The 19719-nt window shown below is 36.6% G+C and overlaps 1 protein-coding gene across 1 annotated transcript in view; it reads right to left on the bottom strand.

Moving 5' to 3' along the window:
• The window catches only part of LOC127450873 (rho GTPase-activating protein 27-like), a 46593-nt gene that overhangs the window by 3338 nt on the left and 23536 nt on the right, over positions 1-19719 (bottom strand). The window contains exons 3-17 of the mRNA XM_051715314.1: positions 12907-13380; positions 11496-11705; positions 10844-10924; positions 10556-10672; positions 8324-8410; positions 8012-8074; positions 7506-7570; positions 6217-6304; positions 5980-6081; positions 5333-5431; positions 5122-5206; positions 3229-3351; positions 497-595; positions 311-388; positions 84-218 (exon numbers count right to left, since the gene is read on the bottom strand). Of these exons, the coding sequence (XP_051571274.1) occupies positions 84-218; positions 311-388; positions 497-595; positions 3229-3351; positions 5122-5206; positions 5333-5431; positions 5980-6081; positions 6217-6304; positions 7506-7570; positions 8012-8074; positions 8324-8410; positions 10556-10672; positions 10844-10924; positions 11496-11705; positions 12907-13380 (1906 nt within the window). The remainder of the gene's footprint in view (positions 1-83; positions 219-310; positions 389-496; positions 596-3228; positions 3352-5121; positions 5207-5332; positions 5432-5979; positions 6082-6216; positions 6305-7505; positions 7571-8011; positions 8075-8323; positions 8411-10555; positions 10673-10843; positions 10925-11495; positions 11706-12906; positions 13381-19719) is intronic.

Genomic DNA, 19719 nt, shown 5'->3' with positions numbered 1-19719 from the left:
TAATTTCAAACATGTGAAACCACTGTCCATGACTGAATAAAGTTTAGCCAAAGAGCTATTTTTATGAGTGTAGTTACACTCACTAATGGCAGCAATGAACCCATCAAAGAAGCTGTAAGGGAACAGAGGCTCCGGAAGTTCACGCAGGAAGAGCTTTAGAGCTCCTGTGATCACATGGATCTCCTCCCACTGCCCGTCCTCCAGATCCAAATCCTCTTCTACAGAAGGAAAGAAAGCCGTGAGTGACAAATTCTGTTAAACGTTAAAGGTTGAGGGAATCTGTCCTAATGTTTCTGTAGCTCTTGTTTACCATGATCAGCTTTATAACGAAGCTTTTGTATCACAGCCAGGTTCCCGCTCACTCTGTAGATTCCATCTATTTTTAGACCTGCTCAAGACAAACAAGTGCACACTTTAGATGACAAAGGAAGTCTTAGGACACCTTTGCTTTGTTATTGATTTCTATACATGAACAGAGCGCAAAATGAAATATTACCCCTTTTCTCCACAGATCTGATGCATTTTTCCACAAACTTGGGCACGGTTGCGTTTTCCCGATGACACAGGGTGTCTAGGTGGCAGCCAAATACATTCTCTGCAGCGAAAGAAAATGAATAAATTAATCTCAATAGAGTTCAATACTGTATCGACATGTGAATAAATGTAAATTTTATAAAAAATAAAAGGACTTTTTTCAAAAAGATTTTAAAGGCATAGTTCACCCAAAAATTAATAAAATCCCCCTCACCACCATGTCATATTGCCATATTTGATTTGGGCTCTGTATTCATGAGTTGATCAATGAGTTGATTTGATTTGAGAGTAAATGGCTTCAATTTGGATCTTTTCATTATACAAAGCGATCATATGGCTTAAGAAGACTTTGAATATGACGCACAAATCGCATGGACTACATTTATGACGAAAGCGGGCCACTATCAACTGCTATTGTATGGAAACCTGCAATAGTGACATTCTTTAAAATATATCCTTTTGTGTTCCACAGAAGAAAGCCTTCTGGGTAAATGATGACTTAATTTCAGTTTTGGGTGAGGTATTCCTTATTCATCTGGTCTTTAGTGACCCGGGACCTCATTCCACCCCCTGTACCTTATCAATTTTTTGGAGTTGTGCCCACACCTCTTAAGTATTCTTCAACTTTTCTTTTCTGAACAGTGTAAATATACGTATATATATCTCTGGAAAGACCACTGCAAAATGATCAGTTTCTCTAGATTTACAATAGATATGTGTTTGAGTAAAATAAAAAATGTTGTTTTATTCTATAAAGTACTGACAACATTTCTCCCAAATTCCAAATACAAATATTGTCATTTAGAGCATTTATTTGCAGAAAATGACAACTGGTCAAAATAATAAAAAGATGCAGTGTTTTCAGACCTCGAATAATGTACGTGGCTTGATTCATGCGTCCCTCACAAAGACGAATCTGCACAATTCCAGCCTTGCTGAAGCACCCCCAGATCATCACAGTTCCTCCACCAAATTTCACAGTGGGTGCGAGACACTGTGGCTTGAAGGCTTCTCCAGGACTCCGTCTAACCATTAGACGACCAGGTGGCAGATCGGTGATTATCTGGGGGTGGAATTGGGCAGATTCGTCTTTGTGAAGGACGTATGAATCAAGCCACGTACAAGGTTATCGTGGAAGAAAACTTGCTTCCTTCTGCTCTGACAATGTTCCCCAACACAGCCAGGTCAATCTAGTTGTGAATGGAGAACCACCGGATCAAGACCCTGTCATGGCCAGCCCAATCTCCAGACCTGAACCCCACTGAAAACCTCTGAAATGTGATCAAGAAGATGATTGGCCATCCATCTTCTTCTTGATCACATTTCAGATGTTTTCAAGCCATCAAACAAAGCCAAGCTGCTTGAATTTTTGCACCAGGGGTGGCATAATGTCACCCAACAGCAGTGTGAAAGACTGGTGGAGAACATGCCAAGACGCATGAAAGCTGTGATTGAAAATCATGGTTATTCCACCAAATACTGATTTCTGAACTCCTCCTAAGTTAAAACATTAGTATTGTGTTGTTTAAAAATGAAAATGAACTTGTTTTCTTTGCATTATTCGAGGTCTGAAAACACTGCATCTTTTTTGTTATTTTGACCAGTTGTCATTTTCTGCAAATAAATGCTCTAAATTACAATATTTGTATTTGGAATTTGGGAGAAATGTTGTCAGTACTTTATAGAATAAAACAAAAATGTTCATTTTACTCAAATACATACATATAAATAGTAAATCCAAAGAAACTGATAATTTAGCAGTTATATATATTATATTATATAAAATTGCAAAATATATATATTTTTTATAAATGCTTAATTACCAAAAGTGTATAGGGCCATTAAAGACCCGAGATGTGTAATTGTGGCTCTTTTTTTTTTTTTTTTGCACTTTCATAAATCATATTTTTTATGATTATTTCATCTCTATATAAGTTTATTACCACAGGATATATATTTATTTGTTTATTACAAGACAAATGAGTACTACAGTCATACAAATGGCTACTAAATCACGTTGATTTTCTGTGACAATGGTGAATTTTTAGTATCCCTTATGCATGTACATATACATATTATACATGCTACTTCTCACTCAAGGTGGCGCTGATGTTTCAGTGATTGACATTTGACATTGCTATTTAATGAAAAAACAATGTGGAAATAAACAATAGCAAGTGTAACACATAAACAGTATGAATTGGCTATTGTCATTTGGGTGTACTACTGAAATTATGTAAATTGTGCATTTATTTAGACTCAGTAAGTGCCTGATAAAATATATATGTGTAGCTTATGTGTAGCTTAGGTGTATCTACTGTAATGTGTAGCTTATGTGTTCTGTGTAGCTCAATATGTGTTTGAAAGCCAGTTGCATCTGATGAAATTTCAATGTGGAAGTAATGAATCCCGTTCTAGATTTGTTGCATCATCTCTTTGATATATGAAAAATAAAACACCAAAATATTTCAGAATAAATTCTGTTCTATTATTTTCTAATTGTCTTGAAAATGTTTTTAGGTCCATATTTGATAGATATACATGCTGGGTCACTAAGACACAAGGTTTGTAATAATGTTTAGCAAAACACCCATGCATTTAAGGGTTAATCATCATGTCATAGATTAAATTTCGCATTGATTGAGTTGGAACAGGAACAGGCATTGATGTCAAAGGGCAAAGGGTGATACTGACCTTTGATGTAGCCTTTCTCTTTGACTGACTGTAGGGTGGGCCTCCTCTGGAGGAACTTCCGTAATTTGTTGCGAACACGTCCTTCTTCTACATCTATGTTGCTTGACGTGCTCAACCTTGTTGCTGTAAGAAAATATACGATATTTAAATACACTTCCACACCTGATCTGTTGAACCTTTCAGAACTTGCTAAAATGTTCTGAATCCAGCCCTTGATGTGTATTTACAGTGCATCCGGAAAGTATTCACAGCGCTTCACTTTTTCCACATTTTGTTATGTTACAGCCTTATTCCAAAATGGATTAAATTCATTATTTTCCTCAAAATTCTACAAACAATACCCCATAATGACAACGTGAAAGAAGTTTGTTTGAAATCTTTGCAAATTTATTAAAAATAAAAAACGAAAAAAATCACATGTACATAAGTATTCACAGCCTTTGCCATGACACTCAAAATTGAGCTCAGGTGCATCGTGTTTCCACTGATCATCCTTGAGATGTTTCTACAACTTGACTGGAGTCCACCTGTGGTAAATTCAGTTGATTGGACATGATTTGGAAAGGCACACACCTGTCTATATAAGGTCCCACAGTTAACAGTGCATGTCAGAGCACAAACCAAGCCATGAAGTCCAAGGAATTGTCTGTAGACCTCCGAGACAAGATTGTATTGAGGCACAGATCTGAGGAAGGGTACAGAAACAGTTCTGCAGCATTGAAGGTCCCAATGAGCACAGTGGCCTCCATCATCCATAAATGGAAGAAGTTTGGAACCACCAGGACTCTTCCTAGAGCTGACCGCCTGGCCAAACTGAGTGATCGGGGGAGAAGGGCCTTAGTCAGGGAGGTGACCAAGAACCCGATGGTCACTCTGACAGAGCTCCAGCGTTTCTCTGTGGAGAGAGGAGAATCATCTAGAAGAACAACCATCTCTGCAGCACTCCACCAATCAGGCCTGTATGGTAGAGTGGCCAGACGGAAGCCACTCCTCAGTAAAAGGCACATGACAGCCCGCCTGGAGTTTGCCAAAAGGCACCTGAAGGACTCCCAGACCATGAGAAACAAAGACTGAACTCTTTGGCCTGAATGGCAAGCGTCATGTCTGGAGGAAACCAGGCACTGCTCATCACCTGGCCAATACCATCCCTATAATGAAGCATGGTGGTGGCAGCATCATGCTGTGGGGATGTTTTTCAGCGGCAGGAACTGGGAGACTAGTCAGGATCGAGGGAAAGATGAATGCAGCAATGTACAGAGACATCCTTGATGAAAACCTGCTCCAGAGCACTCTGGACCTCAGACTGGGGCGAAGGTTCATCTTCCAACAGGACAACGACCCTAAGCACACAGTCAAGATAACAAAAGAGTGGCTCCGGGACAACTCTGTGAATGTCCTTGAGTGGCCCAGCCAGAGTCCAGACTTGAACCCGATTGAACATCTCTGGAGAGATCTGAAAATGGCTGTGCACCGACGCTCCCCATCCAACCTGATGGAGCTTGAGAGGTCCTGCAAAGAAGAATGGGAGAAATTGCCCAAAAATAGGTGTGCCAAGCTTGTAGCATCATACTCAAAAAGACTTGAGGCTGTAATTGGTGCCAAAGGTGCTTCAACAAAGTATTGAGCAAAGGCTGTGAATACTTATGTACATGTGATTATTTTTTTCTCTTTTTTTTTTTTTTTTTTTTTTTTTAATACATTTACAAAGATTTCAAACAAACTTCTTTCACGTTGTCAATATGGGGTATTGTTTGTAGAATTTTGAGGAAAATAATGAATTTAATCCATTTTGGAATAAGGCTGTAACATAACAAAATGTGGAAAAAGTGAAGCGCTGTGAATACTTTCCGGATGCACTGTATGCCCATGTGCACATCTGATTCAGTTACTCACAGTCAGTCTTCCTCTCTCTGTCTGCAGGCAATGGAGATTTTTCTGGAATGTCTTCTACCTCATCCTCGGAGTAATGGCCGTTGTCCTGTATAGAAAGGTCACATTTTAGCACCTTTTTAAGTGCAGATATGATGACATGTTGCATGCTTGAGGATAGTGGCATCTCAAATATTTCACATTCTAAGTCTGGCCAGAAGGGGACGCCACTAACCTGCAGTCTGATGGTGTCCAGGATGATCTTGTGCCAGTCGTGGATGATGCTGTCTGTGTCATACTGTATCAGATACTCTGAACCATGACGTGTCTTCAGCTGCAGAGGAACATGGGCAGTTTTACATGTCTGACATTATTAAATCGATACATCATGTCTCTGAACATCTGTTAGCCCACTCTTTTGAGAAAGTAGAAAATTCAACCCAGGACTATTGTATTATAAACAAAAGAAGGCAACAAATACTGCCAGCTATCAATATCAAATCAGCTTAAATTCAATCAGTTTGAAAAATATGTGCTCATAAGTTGACATATTTTTTTCTGTTTGTACCACACCCTAAACTAAACACTTTGTTGGCACAGTTTTTGCATTTTATTGCCAAAACAACAGTCACCAGTCACACTGGCCAGTGACTAAACTGATCAAAATGGAAACTATTTGAATACAGAGAAACAATTCACTAAACTTTTACTTCCATGAAAAGATAAGCAATACATTTCACAAGTTGTTGAGATATTTGTCTTTTTCTTTTTCTCTTTCTTATCGATCCATCCATCAATCCAGACAAGCTACGAACAGGTAGATTAGTTTGATATTGTGTTCATCTCTTAATGTCTGAATTAAGCTTTATTCAAACTGCTCACCTCAAGAACGTTCTTCTTGCTTGATTTTTCTTTGGACGCCCATGATAGAGTCGCTCCCTTCAATTCCACTGTGTACTCTGGGACGATCTGATTGCTCTTGGTCTGGAAATGTTAACCAATGGAAATCAGTCTTTCCAAAAACAGTTAAGGCTATCTTGATAGATGCAGTGGGATTTTTATAGAACCATGCTAACCAGTATATATTATATATAACCAGATGAACATATATATAATTACCGACATCCCAGCAGGCGTATATTTAGGGTCCTTGTGGAAGGTGAGTATGCCATCATGGAGAACGGTCCACGATTGTGCCCAGTTCTTCCTGAAATGACAAAGACAAAAATTTTAGATAAAGCAGAGAGAAAGCTATTAACCATTGTGGCTGCACATACACAAACTGTTAAAAATGGCCCTGCAGGATCAGGAAATGTCACATATTTTTATACTTATGACACAAAACTCCATTTTGAGTGACTTTGAACCAGAAACACATTTTGAGTATTATTCACTAATGTAAAAAGGCATGTTCTAAGATTTCTACTGATATAAACATTGCTACTTCAAACAGTTGTTGAGATATAATAATTTAAAGAAACATTTCAGGTTTAATACAAGTTAAGCTCAATCGACAGCATTTGTGATACAATGCTGATTACCACAAAAAAAAAAAAAAAAAAAAACCCAAAAAAACCAAATTGACACGTCCCTCGTGTTCTTACAAAAAATTGAGGTTATAGTGAGGCACTTATAATGGAAGTGAATGAGGCCCATTTTTGGAGGGTTTAAAGGCAGAAAAGTGAAGCTTTTTTATAAAAGCACTTACATTAATTCTTCTGTTAAAACTCATGTATTATTTGAGCTGTAAAGTTGGATATAACTTTACACAGAAAAGGTTAGTGAGTGAATTTATCACACTAAAATCAAGTTATCATGCATATTGTTTACATCTTGTGGCTATGCTTTTGAAACAGTCAGTATTTTTGCGTTTACAGATTGGCCCCATTCACTTTCATTGTAAGTGCCTCACTGCAACCCAGATTTTTTCTTTTTTTAAAGAAAAGGAGGGACAAGTTCAGATTCATTATTGTGGTAATCAACATTATGCCACAAATGCTGTCGACTGAGCTTAACTTGTGTTGTAAGTGTTGGTTGAGACTTTGCTTTTTACTTAAATGCATTGAATCCAAAATATTTTTGTTGGTCAAACTGACTTGAAATGAAGCAGAAGGTCACATACTGTATTATCGCTAAGTAAAGATGGCCTGCAAAATGACAAGTTAATAAGTGTCCTAATGACCTACACTTCACTCACAAGCAGACAGAGGAAGAGGGTTCTATTCAGATTCTGATCAAATTCTATTTAACAATCATACACAATTCTCAGCACACATTAGCAATATACAGAATGAACTTACTAAGTAAACACTCATTAGAAGTGTAAAGGGTAAAAGATCAAAACTACACAAAATAATTTGTCAACAGATGTTGTGTAATCACATATAGGAGAATACATTAAGACCCACCTCAGCCTCTTTCCATTCTCAGCAACTTTGGTCTTATTGAGAATGCCAGCTTTCTCCAATGATGACTGATGAATGCAAAACAACTTTGTGAGATTGATCAGACCAAAGACAATTAAGTCCACACACAAAAAAAATACCATGTGCTCATTACATAACAAGTAACCTACCATTCACAGTTTAGAGAGTTCATGGTATATTTTTGGGATAGTGGCATTGAGTGCAGCAGAACGCAAGAAAGAGTCTTGAAAAAGCAAACATCTGTTAGTGCATGTCTGTTGGTAGTATGTTAAATGAGCGTCGATGGAACAAAACTTAAATGATTACCAATGAAAACTGATGGGAGACAAATATTTTAAAAGCAGGCAAAACTATTTTCCAGCCATCAATGACAATGAACAATGATGTTAGCTATTGTTTTATGCATGGCATGTTAGTTATGAACCCCAATGCAGTCAACATTGCCTAAACCCTAAAATCACCAATCAGTTAATAGGTCCTGGACGCACATGATGTGAATGTGAATCGACGCTCTGATTGGACAGGTTCCGCCGCCGTCTTGGCCTTTTATCCTTCAAAAAGATAACAAAACCATTCTTGGGTTCTCTCTAAATATAATTTTTTTTTTTGCGAAGCAATGAAATGTGGGCAAACAATTAGGAGATCAAACGTGCAATAACCTGAAAATTATGCTGTGAATTTGAGCAAAACAAAAATTGAGTGGGAAGAGATTGTTACACATGAATGTGTTTGGATGAATTCAAGAGTATGACTTCAAATATCCACTGAGCGATGGAAATAACAGAGGTTACATTACATACGTGATGTTGTATTTCTGGTGAATTCCCTGAGCTGGAGGCATCGCTGGCATAGTCAGAGGCGATCCTCCTGTGAGAGGGGTAAAATTTCTGTTGGAGGAAACACAGAAAATAAATGAATATCAGCTGATGGAAAAGGGTGCAGTTGTGTGTCAGATCAGGCCCCAGATGTTTCCTTCCCTCCTGTTGTGGTCATTGTGATGTCATTGGTAGAAAATAGCTGATCATATAAGAGAACAGCCTTTGCTCTAAGGGAATTACTCACACAGTTTTGCCGCAACTAAGAAGTAACATCTCCAAAATACACTGGTCTCATAATAATGACTAGTAATCACCAGGGTTGGGTAAAATTCAGAATTTAAGAATTGGCTCCCTTTTAATTCATGAGTTGGAATTTGAATGGAATTGGCCACGCCTACAGGATGTTGAATCAGATTGACGGGAAGTGGAATTTGTTTATTATTACTGCAATACAACAAATTAAACAGTAAGGAACACAGCAGAGGAATTTCATTAATCCAACACAAGTGTTGCAAGAATACATAAAGCATTGTGTAATTTATTTGGACAAAGTAGTCTTATTTATTGCCTGATATGTACAATACATTTCTCTTAACTGATTAGACATATTTCTCTAAAAGTTCAATACAGTCCAAATAATTAACATAGCCATAAAGACAGATTTTGCCATACAGCACCATAACATGTCCACAACATTTTACTTTATATTATTTGGCTCCACCTTGAAAACATTGGGGTAAATTAGAGCTTTAAAGGAAACAATGTGAACTTTCACTATGATCCGTAAAATTAATGTATTAAACATCATAAAATATACATTAATTAAATACAAATTGCTATATGTTGCATTTTAAATACTGATTATTAATTTAATTTACTGTTTCTGGAAATACCCCATATGTCCTATTTATGATTTCATCTGAAAAATGAAATATATTATTAAAAATATATATATATATATATATATATATATATATATATATATATATATATATATATATATATATATATATATTTATAGACCCTGCAGGTCTGCCACAGCAATAGAAACAACAGAACACAACAGAGCTGCACACAAACCAGAGAACCGAAATTACTACATATGTCTGATGAGTTTGTAGTCAAAGAATAGATGCATTTCTATGCCCAGCCTTATTTGTTTGAAACAGAGTACTCAGTCAAACAGAGAGATGGAGGAGGCGGGAAATTATCTCATCATTTACTCACTCTCATGCCATCCCAGATGTGTATGACTTTCGTTATTCTGCAGAACACAAACAAAGATTTTTAGAAGAATATTTCAGCTCTGTAGGTCCATACAATGCAAGTGAATGGTGGCCAGAACTTTGAAGCTCCAAATATCACATAAAGGCAGCATAAACATAATCCATAAGACTCCAGTGGTTAAATCCATATCTTCAGAAGTGATATGATAGGTGTGGGTGAGAAACAGATAAATTTTTAATTCCTGTTTTACTATAAATCTCCATCTTTGGCCAGCCCCAACCAGTATTTGGCGATATGCATGAAGAATGCAAATTGCCAAAAAACAAAAAAATAATAATGTGGAAGTGAAAGTAGAGATTTATTGTAAAAAAGGACTTAAATATAGATCTGTTTTTGATTTTGTTTTTTTTTACCCACACCTATAATATTGCCTCTGAAGATATGGATTTATCCACTGGAGTCGTATGGATTATTTTTATGCTGCCTTTGGTGCTTTTTGGAGCTTTAGAGTTTTGACCACCATACACTTACATTGTAAGGACCAACAGAGCTGAGATATTTTTCTAAAAATATTGATTTGTGTTCTGCAGAATAAAGAAACGTATACACATCTGGGATGGTATGAGGGTGAGTAAATGATGAGAAACTTTTTTGCGTGAACAACCCTTTAAAATTCCTAAAATTTGAGTTACAATTTTGCATCCTGTTTGCTACTTCAAATTCAGGAACTGAATTGAAATTTAAAGGGCATCAATTCAATTCTGAATAACACACAACCCAGGAAATCACTAGTTCAGTTACTGTATCCTTGAGCCAACTACTTCTTTATTTGCAACAGGGGTACTTGGGTATAGCTGTATCTGATCTCTTCACAAAATAATGAATAAAAACATAAATAACTGTGAAAATAGTAAACAGGCCACAAATAAAGAGTAAAATCTTAAATTACAAGATAGAAAAAACTCCGTTTAGTATCCTGACACTCACCAGATCTTCCTGAGATACATTGAACTGGCCCATAGTGTGTCTCCAGTTGTTCTGAACAGATTGAGCATCTTGGTCCATTCCGTTTCTCATCGTTGGCTGACCGGGCAAGATTGAAGCCTTCAAAAGTCAATAAAAGCCTGATAATGAGTTTACATAGAGTTCAGGGTCATGGATTTACATAGAATATACTGAGAGTCATACAGAATAGGAAAAAGTATATGATTCAGTCATTTGATTCGACAGAAATAATCACAAGCACAGAATGCTTAATCAAAGTCATGCACAGACCTCTGGAAGAACCCACTGGCATTTAGACCCATCTTTTGAGTAGTAATACACCTTCCCTTTGTCATCTTTAGACTGGACCCACTGTGATTAGTAGACAATAATGTCAATCAAGTTGTGAGGTCAATTAAGTATTTTTTTTTTTTAAAGTGTAATTAGCCACTTAAATATTTTGCCTAATTTGATTATGTTTCCAGCAACCAATAAGAGTACTTTCAGCTTCAGTTAACACATTTCATCTAATAATTCCACAGAAAATCAGTGCAGAAATGTGAAAAAAATCAGCAGATTTTTTTTGGCCCTTGTTATGCTTAATTTGCAAGACCTTCTCAAAATCTGACTATGTACACAGTTGCAGTATCATTAAATCACCAACAGAGGGTGCCAATCCATTAAAAGGAAACTCCTAATTCTTAGGAGTAATTCTATTATCAACTAATTCTATTATTTGGTGTACATACTGATGCCTGCCGGCAATAAATATGCCAAAGAAAATCTCCTGAGATATCATATGAATGATTCACCTTGTACTGAATTTCTAAATAATGATTATTCAGGATTTTGTTTGCAGAAGGGAAAAAAATCATTGTAGTGTATTAATTTGTAGAACCAGTCTTGGCCCATGTGTGTGTGATTTCTGATTAACTCTAATTACCTGTTCGTGTGTGTGTTCACTTGTGAAGACAGTTTTTCCATCCTCTACAGAGCAGCTCCAGCCCACAGGGGCATCTTTATGTGTGTCCATAGCAGCCCTAGGAATGATGGTGCGTTTGATTTGGGTTAACTGAAGATCCTTAGGGAGGTGAGGAAGATTATGGGATTCCTCATGATCATTCGTAGGATAGTCCTCCTCTGGCAGAGGTGGCTGAATAAAGAAAGAAAGAAAGAAAGATTAAAGGAAACAAATGAATGGAAGAACAAAAGAAAAAAGGAATAAACAAAAAGGACAGACAGAAAGGATAAAAGAAAAAAGACAGACAGAATGAACAAAAGACAGAAAGAATAAAAGAATAAACAAAATAAAATGAAAGAAAAAAGGAAGAAAAAAGACAGAAAGGATAAAAGAATGAATTAAAAAAAGAAAATAAAGAAATAACAAAAGAAAAAGGAAGAAAGAAAAAGGAAAGACAAAGGATAAGAGATGAAAGAATGAGCCAAAGAATGAACCAAAGACAGAAAGGATGAAAAAATTAATGAATGAAAGAACAAATTAATCATTGAACAAATGAATGAAAGAACAAATAAATGATTGACCGAATGAATAAACAAACAAACAAATGAAAGGAAGAAAATAAAGAACAAAAGAAAAAAAGACAAAAAGGATAAAAGAAAAAAAACACAGAAGGGACGAAAGAATGAACGAAAGAATGAATAAAAGAACGAACAAAAAACAGAAAGGAAGGATTTAAGAACAAATTAAAGAAAAAAGAAAAATGACAGACAGAAATGATGAAAGAAAAAAAACACAGAAGGGACGAAAGAATAAACGAAAGAATGAACGAAAGAACAAACAAAAGACAAAGGAAGAATGAAAGAACAAACAAAAGAAAAAAGAACAATGACTGACAGAGGATGAAAGAACAAATGAACGAAAGAAAGAAAGAAAGAAAAGACCGAAAATAATAAAAGGAGAAAAACAGACAAAAGGGATGAAAGAATTAATGTAACACAAAAATTAAGAATGAAAAAAGAAAAACCAAAAAAAAAAAAAAAAAATAGAAAGAAAGAAAGAAAAACAGAAAGGAAGATTTAACAAAAGAGAGAAGGAAAGAAAGAAAGAAAAAAGACAGACAGAAATGATAAAAGAAAGAATGAATGAATGAACAAAAGAAAGAACAGAGAGAGAATCAGTTTTTGAGAAGGCTATTCACTCACAATGACTGATCGACTCATCCTTTACAAAGAGCCGAGCAAATAAAGTCATTCATGAACAGAGAAATAATTCAACTACAGAAGTTTAGAAAGACATTGTTCAGTTCTCTATATTTTGCTCTGTGAACACATAGTATGTGTTCACCAAACCCACCGCCATATCAGTTTGACCCAGTGGGCATTTACTCTCTTACCGGCACATCTGCTTGCTTGCTATGATCTTGCACCCCGTCAGCAGTGGGCAGTGGGGACAGCGGCTCTGGCACAGTCCAAGAGGATTGCTTCAAAGTGTGGTTATAGTAGTAATGTTTCCCAGTGGCCTCATCCAAAAGCTGCTCCCAGTCAGAGCCCTGTGAGTGGGCTGATGATGGGGTGGACATTGAGGGAAAGGGGGAGGTCTCCATACCAACTCCTGGGTGGGGGCTACGGGGATCAGACCAACTGCTCTGCCCCGTGGCAGGGTGGTAGTAGAAATCCTTGCCACTGTCGTGGTCAGTATGGACCTGCCATCCAGCCAATTCAGGAGGGGAGGTGGAGTCAGGGGCGGGACTGAGGGTGATGCCTGGTGAGGAGCAGTTGGAGGCAGAGGAGATCGGAGAGCGAGGGCCGTTCTTCTTCAGGTCAGTAACGTTAGCGTACACTGCCGTGTTGGGGTTTTCATTCTCAACCTGATGGGAAAGAAGAGAATTAGTTATGCCGTTTTGTATCTAATGGCTGCTTTGTGAGCACTTACAACTGAGATGTCCAGGTAACAACAGAAACAACAGATCAATATTTAAGTCCTTTTTTACTCTAAATCTTCACCTTTAATCAGCGGACCAGTAGGAAGCAATATGTATGAAGTATGTGAATCACCAAAAAAAAAAAAAGAAAAAAAAGAATGTGGAATTGAAAGTGAAAATGGAGATTTGTAGGGAAAAAAAGGACTTAAATATAGATCTGTTTCCCACCCACACCTATCATATTGCTTCAGAAAACATGGATTTAACCACTGTAGTTTTATGGTTTACTTTTATGCTGCCTTTATGTGACTTTTGGAGATTCAAAGTTCTGGCCACCATTCACTTGCATTGCACAGACCTACAGAGCTGAGATATTCTTCTAAAAATCTTTGTGTTTTGTGAAAATCATGAGAGAATTTAGATTTTTGGGTGAACTATCCCTTTAACAATACATTAAATTAAAAGCATTACCCTTAAATGCACATTTGGGGTTTGGTTCTGATTAGCTTCAAAACCAAAGTAAAACTGAACCTTTGTGGAAAAAAAGACTATATGAACAGACCACATCACATGGAACACGGCACAGGCATGACATCACATATGCATGTATATATCAAAGTGCCATAATTTCCATTATATGTCTAAACAAAAACCTATAGACACCTAATCTAAACAAAGAGCTGAGGGGAGAAAGTACTGGTGGAGCCACTCCCTCAATTCATGAACGACAAAGACATTTATGTAGAATCAAATATCTCTCCGCCTTTCATCTTCAGGCCTTCACTCAAACTTGAAAATCTAACACAAAGCCAAAAATGATCTCTTACAGGAACAGATATCTTTAATGCAATTTTATTGTAAATTAATTGAATTTCAACATTACTGGTCTCTTACATAAAAATGTTATCATTATCTATCCACCCTCGTTTTGCTTGAAACACATAATTTCTTCTGTGGTAAACTAAAGGAGTTAACTAGCAGATGTAACGTTGGGTGTCTAGGAGTGGAAGAGAGGAGACACAGGAGTAGATTCATTCAATCCTTTAATTATAAAGGATGGAGTGGAAACAAATGCTAAACATTACAAACAAACAAAGTAACACATCAAAAACTCAACACAACACTTCAAGGACTGCCAAATGATGAAAAAAACAAAAAATAGAGGGTATATATACACACAGGGAAACTAATTAGGGAATGGAAGGCAGGTGCGGATGATGATGAACCAACGGAAGTGATTAGGGTAGTGAACTCTGGGAAACATAGTGCAGTGGAAAACTAAATAAGAGTCCTTGAAGAAAATGAGGGAGACAGACTGTGACAGCAGAATGTTTAAGCTGATCTTTTCCACACAAAGTGAGAGGGGACCTTGGCTTAAATTTCAGTCTGTTCTTCACTCAAAGCTATTTCATGATATTTAGTGCTCAATGGACTACTTTAAGGTATTTTAATGGTGTGTTGTTTTTTTTGTTTTTTTGGAGCTTAACAGGCATAGTCACCATCCACTTTTTTTGTATGGAAAAGAGCAGCCTGGACATTCTACTAGATAATTTTTTTTGTATTCCATGGATAAAAGACAATGCCATACACGTTTGGAGCAACATGTAGCTGATGATAATTTCATTTTTGGGTGAGCTATCCCTTTAAGGCAAGTCATAGCATGACCGCACAAAAGCTGACATACACAGGTGACCTGCACTCCTGTGCAAGCTCATTACAAACCACAATGTGAGGTCTAAAAAACATCAACAACAGGTCCTCTTAATGTAATTCGCCGTTTGTTTAGTCAGAGCAAGGGCGTAGATTCCGGGGGACACCCCCCCCAATAATCAAATCAAGCAAGTACAAACCCCCCAATATTTATAACATGATCACTGCAAACATGTAAATTCTTCACACTATAACCATTTTCAAGCAAAATCTACGCCCTTGAGTCCGGGAGAAAGTTTCTCTTGATTACATGTACTTCCAAAATGAGGAAGCATCCTGATAATGTATTTTCCAAAGCACAGCATACTCTCTGGGGAAAGGAAGCTAAGATCAAAACAGAACAGCAGGCAGAGGTTTCCGCTGCATTCAGTACACTTAAGGAGAGCTTGATATACAGTTGTGCTCAAAAGTTTGCATACCCTTGGAGAATTGGTAATATATGTACCATTTTGAAAGAAAACATGAGTGAGCAGGCAAAACACATTTCTTTTATTTCTTATGGGATTCATATTCAACTGTAGGTTATAACAGAGTGGCACAATCATAAAACAAAACATGGCAACAAAGAAAAAAATGAAATGACCCCTGTTGCATACCCTTAGTTCTTAATACTGTGCATTGCCCCCTTTAGCATCAATGACAGCGTGCAGTCTTTTGTAATAGTTGTCTATGAGGCCCCAAATTCTTGCAGGTGTTATAGCTGCCCATTGGTCTTGGCAAAATGCCTCCAGGTCATGCAAAGTCTTTGGTCGTTTTGAATGAACCACGCGTTTGAGATCTCCCCAGAGTGACTTGATGATATTAAGGTCAGGAGACTGTGATGGCCACTCCAGAACCTTCACCTTTGGTGGGTCAACTTGGCCTTGTGCTTAGGGTCATTGTCATGCTGGAAAGTCCAAGAGCCTCCCATGCGCAGCTTTCGTGCAGAAGAATGCAAATTGTCTGCCAGTATTTTCTGATATCATGCTGCATTCATCTTGCCATCAATTTTCACAAGATTCCCCATGCCTTTAGAGCTCACACACCACCAAAACATCAGTGAGCCACCACCATGCTTCACAGTGGGGATGGTATTCTTTTCACTATAGGCCTTGTTGACCCCTCTCCAAACATAGCACTTATGATTGTGACCATAAAGCTGTGCCAGAAGCTGTGAGGCGTGTCAAGGTGTTGTCGGGCATATTGTAACCGGGCTTTTTTGTGGCATTGGCACAGTAAAGGCTTCTTTCTGGCAACTTGACCATGCAGCTCATTTTTGTTCAAGTATCATCGTATTGTGCTCCTTGAAACAATCACACCGTCATTTTCCAGAGCAGCCTGTATATATCCTGAGGTTACCTGTGGGTTTTTCTTTGTATCCTGAACAATTCTTCTGGCAGTTGTGGCTGAAATCTTTCTTGGTCTTCCTGACCTTGGCTTGGTATCAAGAGATCCCCAAATGTTTCACTTCTTAATAAGTGATTGAACAGTACTGACTGGCATTTTCAAGGCTTTGGATATCTTTTTATATCCTTTTCCATCTTCATAAAGTTCCATTACCTTGTTAAGCAGGTCTTTTGACAGTTCTTTTCTGCTCCCCATGATTCAGTATCTAGCCTGCTCAGTGCATCCACGTGAGAGCTAACAAACTCATTGACTATTTATACACAGGCACTAATTGCAATTTAAAAAGCCACAGGTGTGGGAAATTAACCTTTAATTGCCATTTAAACCTGTGTGTGTCACCTTGTGTGTCTGTAACAAGGCCAAACATTCAAGGGTATGTAAACTTTTGATCAGGGCCATTTGGGTGATTTCTGTTATCATTATGATTTAAAAAGGAGCCAAACAACTATGTGATAATAAATGGCTTCTTATGATCACTATCCTTAAATAATTTTAAAATAATTTCACAATTTCTGCCAGGGTATGCAAACTTTTGAGCACAACTGTACATAACAATGGAGCATAAAACTCAGCAAAAATGTATATACTGTAAATACTGAAGTCTCCCAAAGATATGAATCAGATGTATAAGCAAAAAGGAACACAACTACTTCAAAACAGTACACAATCATAGCATTGGCTGTGCGTGACAGCAGAAAGAGAAGTTGTTTTTTTTGTTGTTGTTTGCTTTTTTGTTTTTTGCAGTGACAACAAATTACAAATAACCCAAATTATGTCCATTAACTTTTTTTTTTATTTTTTAAATTGAGATATTCAGTATAAATAAATAAATACATACATACTGTATATATTAGAGGTGGGAACAAATATCAATATGTTAAAGTATTGTGATATTTTTCCTTGTGATATTTTATCGATATTTGCATGCCAAATATCAATATTATTATTTACATTTTTCCACATTAATATTGTGGTAATGGGAAGTAGTACTACTGTAAACGACTATTTACAGTAGTATTAACTGAGGTATTTTGACAAAAATGTTAGTATCATATAAAATAGGCTAACCTTTTAGGTGTAATCTATTAAACTGTTGTGTATTGAATCTGTGTTGTAATAAATAATATTTTTAAAGTGTTGAGGCTTCTATTGTATATATTATAAACTATAATTTATTTTTTAGAATGACTAGCTACATTCACTTAACCACAGAAATAGGGAGCCATTATGGTCTTATACTTTATGCTTATTGCTTTGATTGTACATAGACATTAGGAAATAAACTGGCCTTGTTTTGTAAACTGGCACTTTAATATTAATTTAACAATGCATTTGGTGATTTGGAAACATTTATATTGCAATATATCATAGTTTTGAATCACAATACACCAAAAATAAAGAATCGCAATAATATTATATCATGATTTAAATATCGATATTATATCGTATCGCCAAGTTAACCCGTGACTACCACCCCTAGTATATGTGTGTGTGTGTGTGTGTGTATATATATATATATATATATATATATATATATATATATATATATATATATATATATTCACCAAAGTGGCATTCAGCTGATCACAATGTATAGTCAGGACATTAATAACGTGAAAAATTACTATTACAATTTGAAAAAAACTACTTCAAAGAGTTCTCATCAATAAATCCTCCATGTGCAGCAATGACAGCTTTGCAGATCCTTGGCATTCTAGCTGTCAGTTTGTCCAGATACTCAGGTGACATTTCACCCCACACTTCCTGTAGCACTTGCCATAGATGTGGCTGTCTTGTCGGGCACTTCTCACGCACCTTACAGTCTAGCTGATCCCACAAAAGCTCAATGGGGTTAAGATCCATAACACTCTTTTCCAATTATCTGTTGTCCAATGTCTGTGTTTCTTTGCCCACTCTAACCTTTTCTTTTTCTTTTTCTGTTTCAAAAGTGACGTTTTCTTTGCAATTCTTCCCATAAGGCCTGCACCACTGAGTCTTCTCTTTACTGTTGTACATGAAACTGGTGTTGAGCAGGCAGATTTCAATGAAGCTGTCAGCTGAGGACATGTGAGGCGTCTATTTCTCAAACTAGAGTTTCTGATGTACTTATCCTCTTTTTGGTTGTACATCTGGCCTTCCACATCTCATTCTGTCCTTGTTAGAGCCAGTTGTCCTTTGTCTTTGAAGACTATAGTGTACACCTTTGTATGAAATCTTCAGTTTTTTGGCAATTTTCCAGCATTATATAGCCTTCATTCCTCAAAACAATGATTGACTGATGAGTTTCTAGAGAAAGTGGTTTCTATTTTGCCATTTTTTACCTAATATTGATCATAAGACATGCCAGTCTATTGCATACTGTGGCAACTCAAAAACAAACACAAAGACAATGTTAAGCTTCATTTAACGAACCAAATAGCTTTCAGCAGTGTTTGATATAATGGCAAGTGATTTTCTAGTACCAAATTAGCAATTTAGCATGATTACTCAAGGATAAGGTGTTGGAGTGATGGCTGCTGGAAATGGGGCCTGTCTAGATTTGATCAAAAATGACTTTTTCAAATAGTGATGGTGCTGTTTTTTACATCAGTATACTTTGTGATCAGTTGAATGCCACTTTGGTGAATTAAAGTACCAATTTCCTTCCAAAACAGCAAAATCTGTACATTATTCCTAACTTTTGGCCACCAGTGTATATATAGTATATACATATACTAGGGGTGGTAATCACAAGTTAACTATATATACAGTACATACATTATATAAAAGATGCCACAGTCACTGCTTGAAATTTCTATTAAAATACCTGAATACAGCTCTAGACACCTTCAAAAAGATAAGAGAAATACAGTATGATCTATTTGTTTGTTTATTAATAATCTGTGATTTATCAATATTAAATCAATATAAACAGTAACAATAATTAACAGTCTGCAATAATCTGAAGTAGGTGTAGATGTAATGTATTTTCTGCACATCATATGAATTACAAACAAATTGTGGTGTTTCATGAGGGTATTATCATCATCCAAAATCTCTTGTAAGATTCGAAAATGGGAAATAACCTATAACAGTCAAAATTTTCATTTGACCATGTGTAACGTCTTCACAAGTAACAAACTTTTACTAGAATATCTTTGGTGGGTTAACAACAAACAACTGTTTCTTTCAAGCAAACAACAGTAGGAT

The sequence above is a fragment of the Myxocyprinus asiaticus genome, chromosome 13 (assembly GCF_019703515.2).
Source record: "Myxocyprinus asiaticus isolate MX2 ecotype Aquarium Trade chromosome 13, UBuf_Myxa_2, whole genome shotgun sequence".
Lineage (NCBI taxonomy): Eukaryota > Metazoa > Chordata > Actinopteri > Cypriniformes > Catostomidae > Myxocyprinus > Myxocyprinus asiaticus.
The sequence above is the reverse complement of the archived record's forward strand: the minus strand, read 5'-3'. Positions and strand labels throughout refer to the sequence as shown.